At 47.8% G+C, this 19,957-nt stretch overlaps 1 protein-coding gene across 1 annotated transcript in view; it reads right to left on the reverse strand.

Moving 5' to 3' along the window:
* Window positions 1-340: 340 nt before the first annotated feature.
* LOC144149784 (cell division control protein 42 homolog) overlaps window positions 341-19,957 on the reverse strand; it is a 108,813-nt gene continuing 89,196 nt past the window's right edge. The window contains exons 3-4 of the mRNA XM_077681427.1: window positions 6,084-6,272; window positions 341-5,654 (exon numbers count right to left, since the gene is read on the reverse strand). Of these exons, the coding sequence (XP_077537553.1) occupies window positions 5,301-5,654; window positions 6,084-6,272 (543 nt within the window). The 3' untranslated portion in view covers window positions 341-5,300. The remainder of the gene's footprint in view (window positions 5,655-6,083; window positions 6,273-19,957) is intronic.

Consider the following 19,957-nt stretch of genomic DNA (forward strand, 5'->3'; position numbering starts at 1 on the left):
CGCCGCGGCCGGGAATTGAACCCGCGTCCTTGGGCTCAGCAGCACAACCCCATAGCCACTGAGCCAACGCGGCGGGTTCCATTATATAACTCCATTATATAACTACACAATAAGAAGCACCGGTTCTCAAGGTAAACTTCGTTCTGTGCTTAGTGCGAGATTCGTTTCAGCATGCAAGATAATTTTGCAGGTGCCAAACATGCACCCCACTCTTTTCGTGTTACTTGTAACCTTAAGGGGAACAGTGAGCTGCCTGCTATTTTTCAGGGAGCTGCGCCATTAAGTCTGGCAAATATGAGGTAAAACTTTGTTTTGACATTAAAACTGACACAAGCCATCCTTGGTTCTAAAAATCGCGCATTTTATTCTATTTACACAACATACACACGAATATACATACAACATCGCACATCATTTGTCAATCACTTTGAACAGCTCTGGCACAGTCACAGCGAATAGGTGGACCAGGGAAAACTGCAAGTATAGAAACAGCGATAAAAACAGCGGGAAAAATAAGCAGAGTGAACGACACAGCATGTATAAAAGTAAAATTTCTCTTATTACAACATTTATACATTCTTGCTTCCTTTTTTCTGTACAATGTTTAGCGGTAAACAAACGAACACTAACTCCCGTTCACGGAAAATCAGAGGGTACATAGTTTAGCGTTTCACAAGATATGCTTCAGGTTAGTTCTGCCAGATGTGAGGCTAAAATTTACATTGCGGACTTTGCGCTCCTTATGACACGTGTTGCAGAACATTATCAACAGTACACCTTATAATATTCCTGATTCAGTCAAGTAACTCCTCAATTTTAAACTAGTTGTGTTCATTTAGCTAATGTTAAGGAAGCTCTCGTTTGATCAATAAATAGCCGGCAACATTTCGAACATAACCTGAAAACATGAAAGGCCTGAAGCATTGCACAGAAATAGAGAAAAGACGAGCACAGTCACCCTTGACAGCTTTCGAACCACAGCAGAATATTTCACAAGTTAATGCATACATTGCTTGCCTTTGCATGCAAAAAGAAAAAAGAAACACATAGGACTAAACATTTTTTCAAGCTTTTTGCACAAAAATTAGTAGTTATGCAGTGCGGAGTAGCCATTGTTCTGTGCAGGTGATATAGACTCGCATATCCCTCAAAGGGTGAAGCATAAGCCATACTTGGTCCAAGAGCTTGAAGAGTAGCAGAACGACACAAAGTCATCTTTGCAAGCGTCAAAGCTGACATACAAACAGAAGCGAAAGAGAAAAAGGCAAAACAGAAAAAAAAGTGCAAAATATAGACAAGGGCTCGCACGAATGTGCAATCCAAGGCTTTCAACTCAGTCGAGGGTTCAAAGCGCGAGGCAAAAACTGATATGTCTTTCGATTTCTTGGCATGGGATGCCCCCCTTCCCGTCAACGCACGCTCTTTGCACAGCGGGGTAAGGGGACGTTGTGGATATGCACTACGAGAACGAGCAAAAAGCAATAACTGCGCGCTCATTAATAATGCTTAGCAATAACAATAATATCGACAGTCGCAACAAAAACTAACTTGCCGCGGAGCAGCAACAAAAACGAAGTGGGTGTTTTACACACACACGAACACCCGCACACCGGGAAATACAGACAGGGCGAGATTGACAATAGAGGAACGCAGTTGTAACTACAACGAAGTGGACAATAGAGGAACACAGTTGTAACTACAACGAAGTGGGTTCTGTTAGGACTATAACTACAGTGGCACTTACACAACGTGCATGACACACCGTGCTGTACAGGTTCGTTTGATTCGTGCGGGGATTACTTTGCAGTGTGTTTACAGTCCCTCGGCTCTTTTAGCGCTAATCCCGTACGCGAAACTATCTTCACCATTATAAATATGCCTCTAAAAATGCTTGGCACGAACTCTCAATTCAATGCCAGTTCAACTTCTCCACTATTCCGGAAGCTCTTTTTCAAGGACACGTGGTAATTAGACCCATTATCCCTGCGTGGTTAGAAAGTTAACATGCTCCTTCGACATTGGGCCGGTGACGGCAAACGTTATTTGAAATTCACCGTAACCCATCATCGAGAGTGGAGTGTTTCATGTTTTGAGGTGCATAGGAGAGGTGAAAGGTGAGCAACCTGACGTAAAACATTCTTCGTTTGTCATGTGGTCAGCAGAAATATCTGTTTTTCATCCAAGCTTGGCACAATTTGTAAGGCTGTCAGTTCACAGGTTGCAGTTGCATCTGACATTGAAGAGACACTTAGAGTGAGCAGATGCGCTCTGGTGCTGTCTTGTGAACACAAGGTGTTTGGCAGTTCCACAGGGCCTGCACAGCACAACGCAAGGGCAATGTTGGCACTAATGTCGCGTAACTTTCATTTGTTCTAGCTGCTTGGCAACCACACTACAACGGCTAACCAATGAGCAAAGTTTGAATTGCCTGCTTCAGATAGACATAGTCCGGGACATGTAATGATATCTGAAAAGCTGCATCTTGAGCTTGTAAATAACATTTATTTACGACTCTATTTTAGCCCTCACACACAAGGTGCCGCAGAAGCACCACTGGGCACTCTGCTCAACAATTATTTACTGCAAAAATACTCTAGGCACAGTTTATACTTCCAAAAGAACTTTTGCTTAATTGTTAATGTGATACAGCCACGACACAAAAAAGATCACCCAGTGAGAATATTTTGCCTCTGTACGTCAGTGCGAGGGAAGGTTGTTCACAGCGTCGTTGGTCTTGAAGATTCTTGGATCTGGAAGTGCTCTTTGTACAAGGAGACAGCTATGATACAAGAATAACTTCAACCTAAAACGCATTTTAGTATGCTGACTCAAACGGCGCGCGACGTTATTTACTTATTTTTAGCTTCACACTCTGCACATACTGTCATTGTTCCAATACAAGACAATAAATAGAAGCAGCAGCCTGCTCCTTAAAGACTTATTCTTCAAGTGATGAAGAGCTTTTAAAAGAGTACGGGTACTATGAAGCTATTAAACCGATGTCGTCAAAGCCCCAAATTTTCATGTTTTAGGATTTTTTTTCTTGTGCAATGCCAATGCTTAAGGTTTAATCTTGCCCAGCACCTCTGAAGTACTGAACGGTACTTTAGGCTCTAAGAGGAATTTCCTTGGTTAAGAAAGCCAATGCTACGTGTGGAACGACTCATCAAAAGGTGACTTAGTTCCCCTAAACTTAGCACAGAACACGCACAGTAGATTCAGATTTAACAGGTAGCTTTGAAACCCCTTGGGGTATGTTGCCCTAGAAGTTTGTGTTTCTTAAAATGTTGCAAAAGGATTTTGCGAATGTCGTCACAACGCTTTGTTTGTCCCAGCCCTACCTTCAAAGCTAGACTGCAGTCAGTATTTCCACGGTACATTCACCGATCACAGCACTGGAAACTTTTCACGTAATTTTATGGTCACACACCAAAATGTACCAAAGCAGTATTGCCTGTAGAGAAGCACCCTGCTTCACAAAATTTCCATGAGGGGCAACACATGCTAGTAGTTGACATACTATTAGTGATGCAGGCTGTGCTAGTCAGCTAACCGTTAGGGAAGATAATGTTTAGGGGGAAAAGCTTGAGATAATCTGCTTGCCCTAGAAGGCATGCTATGTGAAAAATAGTGTGTAACAGCATCAAAAGTGAACCCGGAGTTGTAAATTCAAAAGTTAATAATCCGGCGACCAACTTGCAAAGTCAAAAGACGTGAATCACCCACTGTTTAGCAGCGACGAGTTTCACGCGAAACAAAGCTGCAGCCATTGATTATGAACACTGACGCCATTAATTATGAACAGAACTACGAGCTATACCTTCCTTGCTAGCAAAATTCTCTGAAAACAAATTAATTAATTACGTGAGAACTGAAACGGAACTTGAAAAAAAAAGGGACACGCTAAAACTTCTGTACCAAATCCTGCACCTGCTTTATATGACCTTGGTAAAGAAGTTTCCAGGCCATGTTACTCTTCCTACCACAACAGGTCTGAATGAGTGGAAACATTAAGTGTTAAAAGGTAGGCTGGAACATAGCATGAATTACAGGAAATTATCGAGTTAATCAGTTTATGACACGAAGAATAGCAGTGAGCCGGGGCCTAAGTTATACAATGCTATGGTGTTTCAAGTTCGCTGAAACAAACTAGAAGTGTATACTATGAGGCACCATAAGTAAACGCTGCACAGGCCAGGGTAACAAGAACCGAGATGACAACTGCGACACATTTAAGCAATAACTTGCTTGGCATTGGGGAGGGAGCACACAGAACACTTCATAGCCGACAGATGCAGTGAAACGACTCTTTGCTTCGACAAATGCCGCTAGAAGACACCGCCCTATGACGAGCACATGGGCTACAAACACCTCGCACTCCTTGCGTAGCCACCAAAAGAAGTCTTGGAAGAAAAACCTGATTCAAAGTCTTTGTCTCTCAATATCACTTTTCCGCTGGTTTTCGGCACGCATTACTAAACAGCACTTTCTGATGAAAGAAACCAGGCAAACATCTTTTTAATAGGCAACCACCAAGATCGGAGGCCACAGAAGAGTCAACTGAAAGTTTTCTTTGCACTTTTCCGCTGGGCTGCCCCTGCCATCTGCCAGGTCGGTCTTGGTTGGTGGATAGCGGCCGTCGGTAAAGCGGTCCATGGCGTTCCGTGACAAGAGTGATGCCCCTAAATATAACAACACCCGAACTTGGTTGTCGATATTGTGATCATACATATAGGCTGCCTACCAGTCAGACCACGTGAAAAAGTCTTCTTTTTCAACTGTTGCCAGCTTGGCTCCACAACTGCCACTGTCGGAGCACGAGTTGGTACCATTCTTGCAAATGGCACCAGGCTGTGAGAGGGTCTTGAAGCTGCCATCCCAACAGTGACCAGTGGATTGTGAGCCATCACAGATGCTGCTTGATTGATTGACGGGCAGCTTCTCCAAAATCAGTTTGTCTTTTAATTTCAGTGATGGCGCAACCTCTTGGCATAAATGTTTTGCCTCCTAGAAGCCTTTTAAGGGCGTCTTGCAATCTGTGAAACCCCAGTGCACGATGTCGCGACCATTTCAAAGGTCACAAAAAACAAATCATATGGTAGTAGTTAAAAAAAATTGTGAAGTCTTTTTCCAGCGATGTGCTCATTTTGATAACGAGTCTTGCTTTTTGCTGCACATGCCGCATATAGATCACAACAACACGGCGCAGGGCGACTACATCGCGGCGTGCCCCCGGCAGTCACCACGTACTCCCAAGGTCCATAGGAACGGCGGCTGTCACTCACGCACGCACCAAAGGCTCAAATGAAGCAGCACAGCTTCTTCCAGCCGGTCTTCTTGCCGTCGTCGCGTGATCGCCGGTCTAGAGACATGGCCCGCCTTCTGGGGAAAGGCACGAAGCCATTGGTGAACTGCCCCGTTCCGCTCCTGGAGTTGGGCGACCTTGCCGACAGCAGGTGGAATCCCTTGCCCACAAGTCCCGGGCTGTTCTTGCGCAGGGCGGCCACGATGGCAGTGTCGAAGACCTCCTTGAGATTCTTCTGGGTTAGGGCGGAGCACTCGACGTACGCCAGTGCCCCCATCCGATGCGCTGCATGCCGCGCGGCAGACTCTGGAACAGGCTCTTCTCCGTAGCGGGCTAGCTCGATCAGCACCTGCGATAGATCGGAAGGCAACTTGTACATCTGTCGCACAATGGTACATAAAGGTCATTTTAGTTAAACAAGCTCACCTTAACCACTGACCATTGAAATAAATCGACCAGCGCTGGCGTAAATACACCTGTCCCCTATTTTTGCAGTTGGCACAACAGCAGAACACCTTCTACTGCTCACCTTCATTGTAGCAAGGTTTGCCTGAGTAGCTAAAATCACAATTATGACAGCATCCCTTCGGAAAAAGTGTTTGCCAAGATACTTCCACCACCGGTGCATTGAGCCCAGAAACATTGTGTTAAATACTTGAAATTTATAGGGACAATTTAGCCTGACGTCCGGTAACTTCGGGTTCTGGCATCCTTTCTTTTGATGTTATCGCAAGTTACTTTTACTTTTGAGTAGGAACTTCCAGCGATGCGTGCTTGCCTTGACATCGGACCGCAGGTCGCACTGCGTGCCTACGAGCACGATGGGGGCGTCGGGGCAGTGTCGGCGAAGCTCGGGCAGCCACTTCTGCGAGGCGTTCTGGAACGAGGTCGGGCACACCACCGAGAAGCACAACAGGAGCACGGCAGCGTTAGGGTAGCACAGCGGCCGCAGCGAGTCGAAGTCGTCCTGGGGAGACAAAGGAAGAAAGAAAAAGCGGGAACGATGTTTAGAACGCAGTGCTGAACTTAAAATGAATTATCGATGCAATTAATGATTAATTGACTGAGCTGCATTTTAGGCACGAAAAATTCAAGTGATTCATGCATAAACTTCGCTTCGACAGAACGTCAACCTCGCATATGTAAAGAAACCACAGGAACGCATAAGGTTCTTTTTTTGCACTAGGAACAGAAATATAAGCAAAGGGCGAAGGTTCTGAAGAAAAGGCAGCGTTCTTGCAAGCAGGGTCAGCATCTCTTTCGGATAAGCAGACGACAAGATGGCAATTAACCAGAGGACACAGGTGCACTAAGATCCGTCCATGTGCCGACAAAGTGAATTCAATCAATCCCCCTCGCACCCTCGTCCTCCCTCTCTTCACTGCCCCTTTTCTCCACCACATTTCACTATACCAACATTCTTTACCACCCTGTCCACCCATCCACCCACTCCCGCCGAGGCTTCATACACAGACAGACGTACGGCTCGGCGCAAGAATCGAGACAGGGACATACGGCGAAGTGGGCGAAGAACGCCGATCGCATTAAAATTGAAATTCGCGGCTACAAACTCTGACAGCCAGCTCAATGTCCTGGGCGGAGGTGTCATATGGCCTACCTAATCAAACATCTGCGCGCGAATTTTATCCAAATGACAGGTGGCCACGGCTGTGATTCAGACAGCGTCACACGCAGCGGCAGAAGTTCGACCACGGAGCGCGTATTTCTTCAGACGTCGGCAACAGCGGCGTCCTTTATGGGTCGTTAGATCATACTCGGTAACCGCCACGACTCGAGCGGCAGGCAACTCGTGTCCTCCGTTCCCGGGAGGCGACCTTGGCCTTGCTAATTTGCTTTGAACGGCCCTTGTACAAACAGAGAGATGCGCGCTGCTCGACTGCCTTTCGTCATCCCCGCACGTACGCGCTCCTCGAAATAAGCCGGGAAGGGACGAGGCAACATGATTACCTGCAAGCATGTACGTGTACGCAGACACTCGTCTTGTTCGTTTTCTGACTCGCCGCTCTGACGATCAGGATATTCGACCATACGCGCCTCGGATGCGTGTGTTTCGACATGCTCAGAGAGCTCGTCGTTTTGTTGATCCCCCCCTTTTTTTTGGTCGTTCGGACCACGAACGAAATCTAATTACTTGTCGCGTTTCGTCAGGTGCAGCGCCGTCAACACGCGGTTAATTGAGCGGAAAACACGGAAATTCAACTACATGGCAAACAGAAAAACCTCATTAGCCTGCAGCCGCCTCAGTCATGCTTTTGAGAGAGAGAGAGAGAGAGAGAGAGAGAGAGAGAGAGAGAGAGAGAGAGAGAGAGAGAGAGAGAGAGAGAGAGAGAGAGAGAGAGAGAGAGAGAGAGAGAGAGAGAGTTCAATACACAGTACGTGGGTAAACACGAACGGGACTGGCCAGTGCCGTGCGGGATTTAGGAAGCATGCTGGGCATGCAAGTTCGGCTTTACTCGGAAAAAAAAATCACTTCAAGTGATTTTTATGTTCACAGTCCTGTCCATGTATCCCTGTGTACCGCTCACTCACCGATAAGATTATAATCTTCTTCTAAAAGCACTATTTGCTCAGTCACTATTTCTAGTCACAAAAGTGCGCGGATACATAAGATTGCCAATTTCAGCTATTTTCTCTTCAGCCTTATAGCCCACAAACCTTCGCGTGCGTGTGAGTGGATAAAATCTCTCTTCCAACCCCCTACACGCACGCACAAAGAAAAGAACGCACACGCTAACATCTGCGCAACCATCCGAGAGAAAATATCCATACTGATCTCGTGGCTCCGAAACTCTTGTTCACGATTGCACTTTGTTAAATGAAAAAAAAAAAAAAAAAAAAAGACTGCCGACATACCCCATCTTTTGCTCCCGCAATAAATAGGCGGAAAAAAAATCGATGCGCGTCGAATCAGTGGTGTAGCTGAAGTCCTGTGGCGGTGCACAATTCAGCGACAATCATTTGCCACCCTAAGAGCAAAATTAAAATAAGCTCGAGGAAAACCTGCGGTTGAAACATCTCTTGTGCAGCGAACAATAGGGCTCCGCAGCGCAAGACAGGACGAGGCAGTGCGAGCGCGAGCCGCAAGCCGATCCAAATGCGGAGTAGAGTTTCCTTAACGGTTATGCCTGGCACGCACATACGACGCGTCTCTGAACGTTCCTTTGTTCTCCAGCGCGCGACGGTGAATCCACAGCGTGGACTTCGTCTGTTAACCGACCTAGTCATGTGTCTTGGCTCGAGTAAATGCATGCAACGCACCTCCACCCGACACTCGTATACTTGAATAAACAAGGAGCCAGTATGGCACCTTGAACGGGCGGTTGAACGTTGTTTAGGCTACCGCCGCTGTACATGATGGACCGTCTGCACTACACTGGTTTCTGTTGTATGCATACACCGTCCACGAACAAATCGTAAGCGATGCATTGGGAAGGCGCCTTCTTCGTAACGAGCCTACGTGCTGCCGGGTCCCTCTGGCTGTGTCTTAGAGTGACCTTGTGACGGCATCATCCGACATTTACGGCGATAGCACGATACGCACCTAACATGTCACACGAACTACATCAAGAGAAACAAGACAAAAAAAAAAAAAACATTCGCCAAGCTAACTTTTCTTAGTTGTATAGCGCGATGGGACCTATATTACATCAAGAGAAACAACAAGACGAAAGAATGTTGTAAAGCCAGATAGTACCTAACGTGTCCCAGAAGAGAAACAACGAGACGAAAAAACGTTAACTAAGCGACCTTTTATTTAACCAAGCGAACTTTTTTAGTTGTATAGCTCGAAAAGGCCTAACATGTCCGAGAAACTACAACGTCAACAGAGATAAGAAGACAGAAAAACGTTAACCCGGCTAACTTTTCTTAATGATCTAGCGTGATGCGTGAGCACCCCGCGCGTTTCCGAAACTACAACATCCAGCGAGAGAACAAGACAAAACGGTTAACCAAGCCAACTTTACTTAACGATCCCGAACTTTTAGGTTCCCATGATTTAACTAAATGGCGCGCGCGAGCCGGGACTCTGGTGCTGCGAATTCCGCACGACGGCCGCGTTGCTCCCGCTCCAGTTTCATTTTACAGCCGCTGCTTAATATAGCCGCGACGATCGATACCTGACGCGGCCAGCGGCTAAATTTATTGCCGCGAGAAGTTTGACGATTGAGTCACCCGAAAACTCTCGAGCGAAGTCCCGAAGCTCGTCGCTGCACTTGCTTAATTAGGCAGCTTGGAGTTAACCCTTTCTTCTTTTTTGAAGTAATCCCTTCTCTTTCTCGGTGTATTACGTCACACAGGAGAAGGAGATTGAAAGAGATAATCAGAGGGGCGAATGAAAGCGAGGAACTATATATATATATATATATATATATATATATATATATATATATATATATATATAGAGAGAGAGAGAGAGAGAGAGAGAGAGAGGCCCCAGCAAGCGCCCAGAACAACAAGGGGCGAAGCGAGAGTAAAGTCAAACAAACATGGAAGAGAGAGTACATGAAGAGAGGAAGGGAGAACATAATAATAAAAGCGATGTATATATCTTCGCCGGAAGGGATCTCGGCGAGGGATCCTAGCGAGACCCGGTAGCTAAAATTAGCCTTGCCCAAGCACGAGAAGACCCGTCGGCGCCTTCAGCGCGAACAGCTCCGAGGGATCGACTTCGCGGAAAAGCAGAACCGACAGCTTCGCGCGGCGGAAGCTATATATACGAGCTGCGAACTATGCATACAAGGTGCTTCGAGAGGAATCTGGAATTGAGCGGAATTCCTGCGCCTCTTTTCCATTTTAGTATAGCTGCAGACGCACAGTCACAGGCGACCATTCGCCATTATTGTCGCCAAACAAGTGGGTATGTTAAGCATTGTACCGCTTGCCACAACCGCTCAACCTATAGAAGTTTCAGACTAATTTTACGACAGTTCCAAGATGACGCCGCCATGGCCGATAGGGATAGGGATTAGGGATACTTAAAAATCTTTCAAGCATCGGACGCAGCCGTCGAAAGACCACCTCCCTATCTTAACAATTAAGCGCTCCACGACAGTACAGTACTCATCAGGTTTTGAGGAGCGCTATGAAAGCACGCCTATATACGCATACAATCAAAAGAAATGCGTGAAGCGCTTACTACCCGAGGGAGCTACTTCACGCCTGCAAACAAAATCGGAGGAATACTGTAGCTATTACATACTCGAACGTTTAAAGCACAAAAAATTGCGGGTTTCAACTCCACACTGTGTTAACGGCGGTCCATACTATCCCCTGGACGCCTAAAGATTTCCGTCGAAATAGTGGTTGCTCTAAAAATGTCGGCGGCCTACACTATCACAGCAGCCACTATTTCCGCGGCAATCGTTACCTCATCTCCGTGAAACCGCGTTGTGACGGCCGGTAGGTAGGTAAAGTGGAACCGCACTGCAAAAAATGAATTAAAGTGAAAATGGGACAGGCCTAATTTACACATATATTTAATCAGTCTGAAAGTACTAAAGATAGATTTCTCGGTAATGACACGGTAGGCAGCAAAGGAACGTTGTAATCTCCCATAACTACAACGTTCTAAGGCTAACGCGCCATACTGATTCTGTATTTCCTGTAGTTAAGCCTTAAAGGCAGACTGATGTAGCATTACGCCGCAGGTTACCACTTACGCAAAACATGGAGGCAATTATCGGGTAATAAGCTAGGTTTCCTGCGACGTCTCCCCGAAATAAACGCGGGCGTCGGCTCGACACGCGAACAAACCTTCGTTCGTCTAAGCCCATTGGAAGAAGAAACAAGGCCATGTAAATGAAGACAAAAGATAAAAAAGGAACACCACCAACAAAAAAGCAGTATAATCACATCAAAGCCTGGCGGTTTACGATCCTTAAACACGGCCATCCCGAACGAAAAATCCAGGTAAATGATAGCGTGCTCTTTACGGCCGCTAATGGGCCCAGCGCAATCAAGACATCATTGCTCGCTGCTAGACGAGGCGTACTGCAGCTCCCGGCGTCCTTTAGAAACGCGCTCTGCGCGGGAGATTTGAACAAAACAAAACGAGTGTTACGTAACTGCCGCAAATCGAGGAAAAACGAAACGGGAATTACGCGGGTGAAACGAGAAATTAACGACCTCGTTTTTTTTTTCTTGTTCTTTTTGTCTCTCGTGTCGAGCTCGGGGAACACGTTTTCCCCGCAGCGCCGGAAAACGCGATATTAAAAGGGGGCCAACGACATTGCTTTAATGAGGCTCGTTAGAAGAAATGCGCGGTGTTTAATGCTGGGCTACCTCAAAAGCGGTGTGCGGTTTATTTTTTTAACAGCGGCCCCCTAATGGCGCAGTAGACAGGTAACGACGCCGTTCGAATTAAGTAACTGTTTATGTGCTGTGGTTCGAAGAGCTGTTGCGCCTACCATTCCGCAGTAATCCGTCGACGAGGTCGACGTCTGAACGTCGCGCGCTGCAATGGAAGGTAAACGACATCACCCCCCCCCCCCCCCTTTTATTCTTCCTTTTTATGGTACCTTGGGCGACCGACGATCAAAAAGAAAACAATCCGACACCCCCCCCGAAAAAAAATAAACCTTTATATCCTTTCTTGAAGAAAGTTGAGAGACGCGCAAAAGTTGGGAGAACTCGGCAATCACTCCGAAATAATAAAAAAAAGTAAGCTACCTCTGTCACTCAAAAGAAAAATCTACAACCAGTGCATACTGCCGGTGATGGCATACGGAGATGAAACTTGGGGCCTTACTAAGCAACTAGTAAGCAAACTTAGGTCGGGCCACGGAACGAATAATGCTATAAGTAAAGCTCAGGGACAGGAAACCAGCTACCTGGATTAGAGAACAAACTAGAGTTGACAATATCATAGTTCAAGTAAAGAAAAAAGAAATGCACTTCGCCCGGCCACGTAGTGAGACCAACCGAGAAGTGGTGGACAATTAGAGTAACAGAGTGGATACCAAAAGAAGAAGGGGAAGGCCAATAATCCGATGTAGGGATGAAACACGTGGAAATGCGGGGATAAACTGTGGACTCGAGCAGCCCAGGACAGGAGATGTTGGAAGTCAATGGGAGAGGCCTCCTTCGTCCTGCGGTTGGACCTCGGTATGCTGACGATGCTTGGCCGGCCGACGACCAAAACGAAAACAACAAGACAACATCCCCCCCCCCCCCCAAAAAAAAAAAAAAAAAAAAAAAACTTTACTATCCCTTTTTGAAGAAAGCTGAGAGCAGCGCGAAAGCTTTCTGACGTGAAAACCAACGTTACTAGAATTTTGGTGAAAACTGCGTCGAAAGTGCGACAAAACCTTCGCTAAAAAAGTGCGTTCAACCTTCGCTGAAAGTGCATCCAATGGATCGTCAAACCTCCAAGGTCCCAAGTCGTGAACGAGGAACGAACCCATACGACGATTCTTCGCTCCCTAAGTAAACGCATATACGAACGATCTAAATGCACACCGATGCGTGGTTTATGAGATAAAGGTATACATGCTGTTTTACTCTTTCTTCACGATCGATGCGCGCACTGTCTTATCCAGAACCGTTCCTTTTTTCGCGATTTTCGAGTAGCCGGTTTGACACGATGGAATCGCGCGGTTTCACGCGCGCGCCGTGTGTCGCGAGATCTTGTCGGAGCTTTCCGGTCGACCAACCGGTCTCTGGGGAAACGCATTGGTTTTTTGGCACGACGCCATGAGTCCCAATAAGAAAGCTTTCGCCTTAAAAAGTCAACGTTTCAAAATCGGTTACGGACTGTGGAAATAAAGTAAAATGTGACTGTCATTCCGGTCTCCGCACAAATTTCGCTCCGCAATTGTCACGATGGCGCCGGCTTATCCCCCCCTCCCTTACTCGCCTCCGGCTATTTGAGTACGATTGCAACTTCTTAAGTCAAATTCACTTCGCGGTTTCGAATCAGAATGGGATTATGTTAAACCGGAGCGTACACAAGCTAGGCTAAAGAAATTCACAAAAATTCGCGAAGTCTGTAATGCTGAAGCATTCCTACGCCACTTCTCTGTGAGTAACCGAATTGGGCAACTTTTCTTTTGGGCTGGTAATTTGCGTTTATTTATTTTTTTTTTGCCAGTGGCATGCATTTAATTATAACTACCAGACGTACTCACTTTGGAAATTACGAAATTTTGTGCGGCTACAATGCATTACACGGGTGGTACTGCCTGCGATTTTTTTTCGTGTTTGTGTTTGTTTTTCCAGGTGTATTTCATACATACATTTCCATTTCGTCAGTTCATTTTTACCCCTTCCGTTTCTTATTTTTAAAAATTCCTCCAACTAACAATTTTTCAACGCATCAATGTGGGTGCGTTAATCGCTGTATTAGCGAAACACGTTAAAAAGGCGTGCTAAGGACGAAGCCACACAGGAGTACACACAGCGCTGGTCCTGTATGCAATTTTTCCTCTCGTCCTTACAACGTTGTTTTAATGTTTCAAATAACTTTAATTGCATTACTCCAACAACTGAATGCCACAACTTCTCCAATTACGCATTCTTGAGCACATTGACGGCATTGCACAGAGGGTTCTCTCAGGTACACGACCAAAAATGCTTACCCCTTAAAACTTGTACACTCACACGCGTACATACTAATTTAAAGTAACGATCCGCCAACCGAGAGTAGCATATACACTGTATGGAAGTTCACACGTGTCGTTCGCCTGGCCAGACCTCACTCGCGGTGTGCACTCGCGTTTTATTACGCACACGCCACGTGCGTTTTGTTACTCGCACGCGCGGAGTTCATCGTGGCTTGATGATCGCGGCCACGGCGAGATCCCGGGGCAGGAGAGACCCAGGAGAGCGAATGGCGATATCCAGCGGAGAATAAACTCGGCGGCTGGCTGCCCGCCGGGGGAGCAACGACCCGCCGCGTTTGTTTCGTCCGTGCGCCGTCAGCTTTTTAGGGCCTGCAACAGCTGTCGGCCGGTTGCCCCCGCGCGCGCACAGTCGTCGTGTGTGTGCCGCGCCCGGGGCTGATTGCTTCGGCAGCGACGACTCGTCGAAATGAACACGGCGCGTGCCTCTTTCTCTCTCGTCGGCGAGCGACGGAGAGATCGGATTTCGCCCCAAGGAGGAGACCCCCCGCGGAGGGCAGAGGAACGTATTCCCTTTTCGAGGCAGGTCGAGCTACGTGTGTGTGAGCGTGTATACAGATACACAGAAAGCCTCTCTCATAACGAAATCGCTTAAGCGATTTCGTTATAAAGGAGCGTTTCATGCAATGAGAACAAATTATAACTGCTTTTAACGATAAACCGCTTATACCGATGCTCGTTTCCGGCCTGCTGCTCACACATGCAAGCACCTGGGCGAGAGATGACACACATTTGAATATGGGAGATGGTTGATTGATTGATTGATTGATTGCCTGATTGATTGTGAGTTTTAACGCGCCGACGCTACAAAGGTGATAGGGCGCGCCGTCGTGTAAGGGTCCAGATTAATTTTAACCACCTGGGGATCTTCAACGTGCGCCGAAATCTCTTACACGGGCGTTTTCGCTTTTCGCCTCCATCTGAAAAGCGACCGCCACGACCGGGAATCGAACACGCGTCCTTGGGCTCAGCAGCACAACGCGGCGGGTTGAACATGGGAGATGTTCCATCGTCGTGAGTGATTTCATGGCTAGATAACGAGCGGTCAATGCGCACTCAGGTGTGAGAGAGAGAAAACATTAATGAATACTGAAGAGGTTAGCCCCACAAACGGCGGGGCTTGCTACTTCAGATGGGGGTGAACATAGCGAGGTGAAAAAAAAAGAAGAGTGGTGCGCGCGTAAAGCGCCGCCTTCCCGCTTTGTTTTATAATACGCTCCATTGCCGGGTCACCTTTACCTGCCTCCAGGGGTTTATCCAGAATTTTGATTACGGGTGTGGGGGAGGGTGCTGGCGTAGTGCGTATAAATCCCTGGGCGGGATGCTCGTGGTTATGGAATCTTTCTTGGGGGGGGGGGGGGGGGGAAGGGGGGGGTGCCGAAATTTTTCTGTGGGGGGGGGGGGGTGTTGTTGGGGGGTCTAAATCCCCGCCTCCCGTTCCTCTTTCCTTGCTCCTGGTCGCGCGTTCCCGCAGCTTATGTCGGCGCTCGCGTACGGTTCCTACACGTCGACTCCAAAGTTACCACAGTTGCTCAAGTTAGGGGCCGTAAAAGGCGTACTCCCCGTTAAAAACACGCGGCGAGAAAAACAAGACAGACCGCAGCCTGCGACGGCGCGGCGTGACGCAACACACTGCAGGGAAGAGACCGACAGCAAATAACAGGGAGTAATTTAACGAGCGTCGGAGATGTTTGTTCAAACTCCGACCTTTGGGACAGACCACTGCGGAGAAAGGACCCCGAGCTTCTGCCAGCAGCTGGTACGCACACGATGCCGCCCGCAGCAACAGGGGGCGAATTTAAACACGACTTCGCCCGCAGCCGCGTTGCTAGCTGTCGTCGGCACCGCTTGGAATAGTAGGCGCGCCCTGACGGATCTCCTCCGAGGAAGCATTACGACATCGCGACAATGCGCCCGTCGTGCGGGCGCTCTGCCGTTATATCAGCGCGAGTGTATACGTATACGGCGCCGTACGGACTCGCACGAGTTGGAGCTCTGCAGTGACGCGGCTTCGGGAGCGAGACAAGGCGCAGTGGGCGCGCCAGGAAAGCTGCGACCCGTGCAGTCGCAAATTTAAACGGTCAACAGACGCGCATGCACGCATATACGGTGATGACCTTGGCTCTTCTCCGAGGAAGAGAAGCGAAAGTGTGACGAAAATAGGGCAAGATGGAGAGATGTGGCATGACTATGGCGGAGCACGGTTTGAATTAAGAGTGCCCACACTTATAGTATAACGGTATACCATCATTACACGGCAACATTGCAGACCGGCGCTTTTAAGGCGCAGCCGTTTAGCGGCCGTCTCTGGGATGAGCCGCGTTGTCGGCGTAACCGAGCGAACGATAGCAGGACCGGCGAGTGAAAGAAAAAGCGACCGATGAATGAAAGCGAAGGAGGAGTGTCGCGAAATTGGGAGGAGAGGGCGGTTCTCTGTGACGGTGACGCCGCGATCCAGCGTTCTTCGAAGTGTGCGGTGTGGGTGGGGAGGGCGCAGTATTGTGCACCCGCACGAGGCGCTCGACGGCGCGACGCTTGGCGAAAACGTGACGGGGGGCGTGCGCGTGACTATGATGTGCGTTCGCTTAAGCCGCAGTTTGCGGTCCCTTCCTGAGACACACTTCGCGCCGGCAACGCAGTCTCATCACCGCTGCCGTCGAGAAAACCTACGAGTGGGTGCCGCTTCGGAGCCTGCTGCTGCGCCCAAATATCGCATTAGGGAGTATCGTAATCGCCAGGCAATTTTTTGTTACCGCCGTGGTAACGCCCTTCGTCCCTGCTCTGGTGACTCGGGTTCAAACCCCATGCGAACTCAAAATTTATTTATTTATTTGATTGTTTTCCATTACAGTGGCGGCCATTTCGGTACCGTTCGTGTATAGGAGTCGACGCCATAAACCTTTCGCACTCTAAGACTGCGCACCAAAAGGTGGTTTCACCTTAATGAACGGCCCCGGCAGTTAGGACGTGCGTGGATCGCTTCGGAAGGCTTACAAAACGATACAAGCGTCCGCTTTGAAATCTGATCCACGCGTCGCTCTGTTGGTGGGCCAGCACGTATGTCGTTACGGCACCTCGCAACAACGTTGCGAAGCGAGTTCTCGTTAGCCGGTTCGTTCAGCGTAACCCGAATTAGAAACATCAACAGACCTCGCAAGCAGGTTTAATGCCACCACTTGGAAGGGTGTAAATTTATGAAAGGCGACGTTTCTTTCTGGGCTGACATAATGTCCGGCTGACGGAAGCCCAAAACCTCCTTCAGCATTTTTTTATGACACGCTAGGTCGTACGAATGTCGCGTTATTTATTACTACGCCACCAATTATTTTGAACGATCGTAACCGAATAACAGCAATGCGGTTATAACGTTGCCGCGATAGAGCAAGGACAAAGAAAACGCTAAATACACTACTTGATCCGGGACCACAATTCCCGAAAGACTGACACTTTTAGGGGCGAAGCCCCCTAGTGGCTCGGGCGGTCGGCGTCTCATGTCGTCGTCGTAACCGTCGTCTCATGTAGTCACGGCACTAAAACACCGGGACGCTGTTTACACCTCGCGCTAGAACGTAACGCATGTTAAAAAAAAAAAACACCCAGACACTCGCTTACGCCCCTCCCGGGAACGCTTCGTAACGCGTACTAAAATACACCGGGACACTCGTCCACGCCTCGCGCTAGAACGCTTCGTGTTTCAAAGACAAGAGACTTTTACAGAAAATCTGTATACCTCCACCACCTAACGGTTTCATCTCCGTTGGGAAAAACGCCAAGGCGCCAAGAACACACTTATACGCTGCATGCTTCGCCCCACACCAGGTTTCACGTTAGTGGAGACGGCCTGGGATGTCTTTCTTTTGTTCGGCGCTGCTACCCTTTAGCTGTGATTTTTGCGCTGCATAATTATATTCAGAATACTATATCTTTAAATAAATCCGCATTAGAAACGCTACAACGGTTCTCCGTTTTATAACTTGTCCATCCTATTTTGAAAGGGTCCTGCTAAAAATACACGCATAAAAACGCGGCATTTTCACACTGCGCAAACCTGCGCAGTGCCAGCGAAAATGAAAAAAAGAAATCTGAATTTCAACATCGCGTTATTACTCTGCATAATCTGATACAAATGTCTTCACGCCCCGTCCGCGTTGCTAAATCCCCCGCTTCGTGGAACTTCTTTCGGCCCGGGAACGTCGCGACAAAAATAAAAAACAAGTAGATAGAGAGAACGAGAGAGAGAGAGAGAGAGAGAGAGAGAGAGAGAGAGAGAGAGAGAGAGAGAGAGAGAGAGAGAGAGAGAGAGAGAGAGAATAAAAGAAAAAAAGAAAGCGGTTAGAAGCTGGAACCATACCAGAAGCCGCCAAGGGGCAAAACTCTGCCATCGCTTATTCGGCGGGCCTCGTAACTCACCGCCCAGGGCTGGGAGAGCTTATTCCGAGATTAGAGAGGCGGCTTGCCTCCGTCGAGCTCCGAACCACCGACCCCTTTGAGAAAGGCGGTGTACAAGGGGTGGAGAGGATTGCGCGCGAGGTGACGGACGAAATAAACTGAAAAGAAGCTTGAAGAAGTCAGCCAACGCCTCTGACAAACAGCACGGATAATAGGAAGCTTAGCGCAAAGAAGACGAGGAACGGTGGTAGACGAGACAGGCGCTAACAAGACGCAAATTTCGCGGAGCGAGATTGAATATTCGAATTTCTCAGAACGGACAGGCAAGCATATTTCACGAGTCGCGCAAAGGGTGCTGCGTATTTGCAGAAGTAGGTTGTACGCAAAAAAAATAAAAATAAATAAATTTGCGCGCGTGCTGATTTGCTTGAGATTTTTGTTTTCGAGATATCCACATTTTTCAGCCAAATATTTTAGGGAGGAAAGGAGACACCGAAGCAGAGGCGATGCCCGCCACAAAAGCGCCAATTGTGCGCAGATTGACGATAGTAAATCTTTACGTATGTGTCCCGCGTGGACGAGCAACAAGCCGGATAATTTTGCAAGTAGGTCTCAAGTGCAAGGGATACAAAAACGTTAGGAAGGTATATTTCGTTGCAGGGCAGGCGTAAACGGTGGATCAGTTCGCGCTGACGTCAGTCGCCATATGCGCAGCCATAACGTGACATTGAAACATTAAAAATATTTCTAGCGACGTTGCCACAAGCCTAACCATTCCTTCAAGAAGCTAAATAAGCTTTAGGCTGACCGCACCGCACCGCACCGCACCGCACCGCACCGCACCGCACCGCACCGCGCACGCGCACGCACGCACGCACACACACACACACACACACACTTATATATATATATATATATATATATATATATATATATATATATATATTTAGTCTGGAAGCAAAAAGAAACTCGCAAAGAGTGCGAGGAAAGAAGGTAAGTATAGACAGAGACGCACGAGAAAAGCATTGAAAAATTAAATTTACTTACGTTTCAGGAAGAGGACTTCCTTTCTTCCTCGTTCTCAAGAAGGGAAGTCCTCTTCCTGAAACGTCAGTAAACTTTTATTTCTTCAATGTCTTTTTCGTGTGTCTCTTCCTTTACTTACCTTCATATATATATATATATATACACAGTGAAATCTCAGGCTGCAGATGAGGGCAGATCACCAAAACTTCTTGATTGCCACTGCATTTCGCGCACTGAAAAAAAAATGCCAGAAAATACACACAGATCTGATAACGTGCGTCAACTACCTTCGGGTTGGTGGCGCTTACGTGAGAAGAAACCGCGAACGCGCTGACATTTCAGCGCAGGTTGAAACAGCCCCGACGCCCTCCCCATGAGCGTCAATGCCACGAACTTCCCACCCTCCAACCGCATCAGATACCATCTCGTCTTTTCCCCAACTAGAGTCCTAAATACCCTCTTCCTACGAAGCACGTGCTATTTCAAGGGCTAGCCCAGACCTCAGAGAGCGACGCGAAATTACCCAAATAAGGAATGACGAAACGAGAAGCGTAATACGAGGGAATCCCGCTACGAAAGTCGTCACCAAACAGCTGAC

This window comes from Haemaphysalis longicornis, unplaced genomic scaffold, assembly GCF_048455015.1.
Source record: "Haemaphysalis longicornis isolate Haplotype H1 unplaced genomic scaffold, Haemaphysalis longicornis Haplotype H1 scaffold_8, whole genome shotgun sequence".
Taxonomy (NCBI): Eukaryota; Metazoa; Arthropoda; class Arachnida; order Ixodida; family Ixodidae; genus Haemaphysalis; species Haemaphysalis longicornis.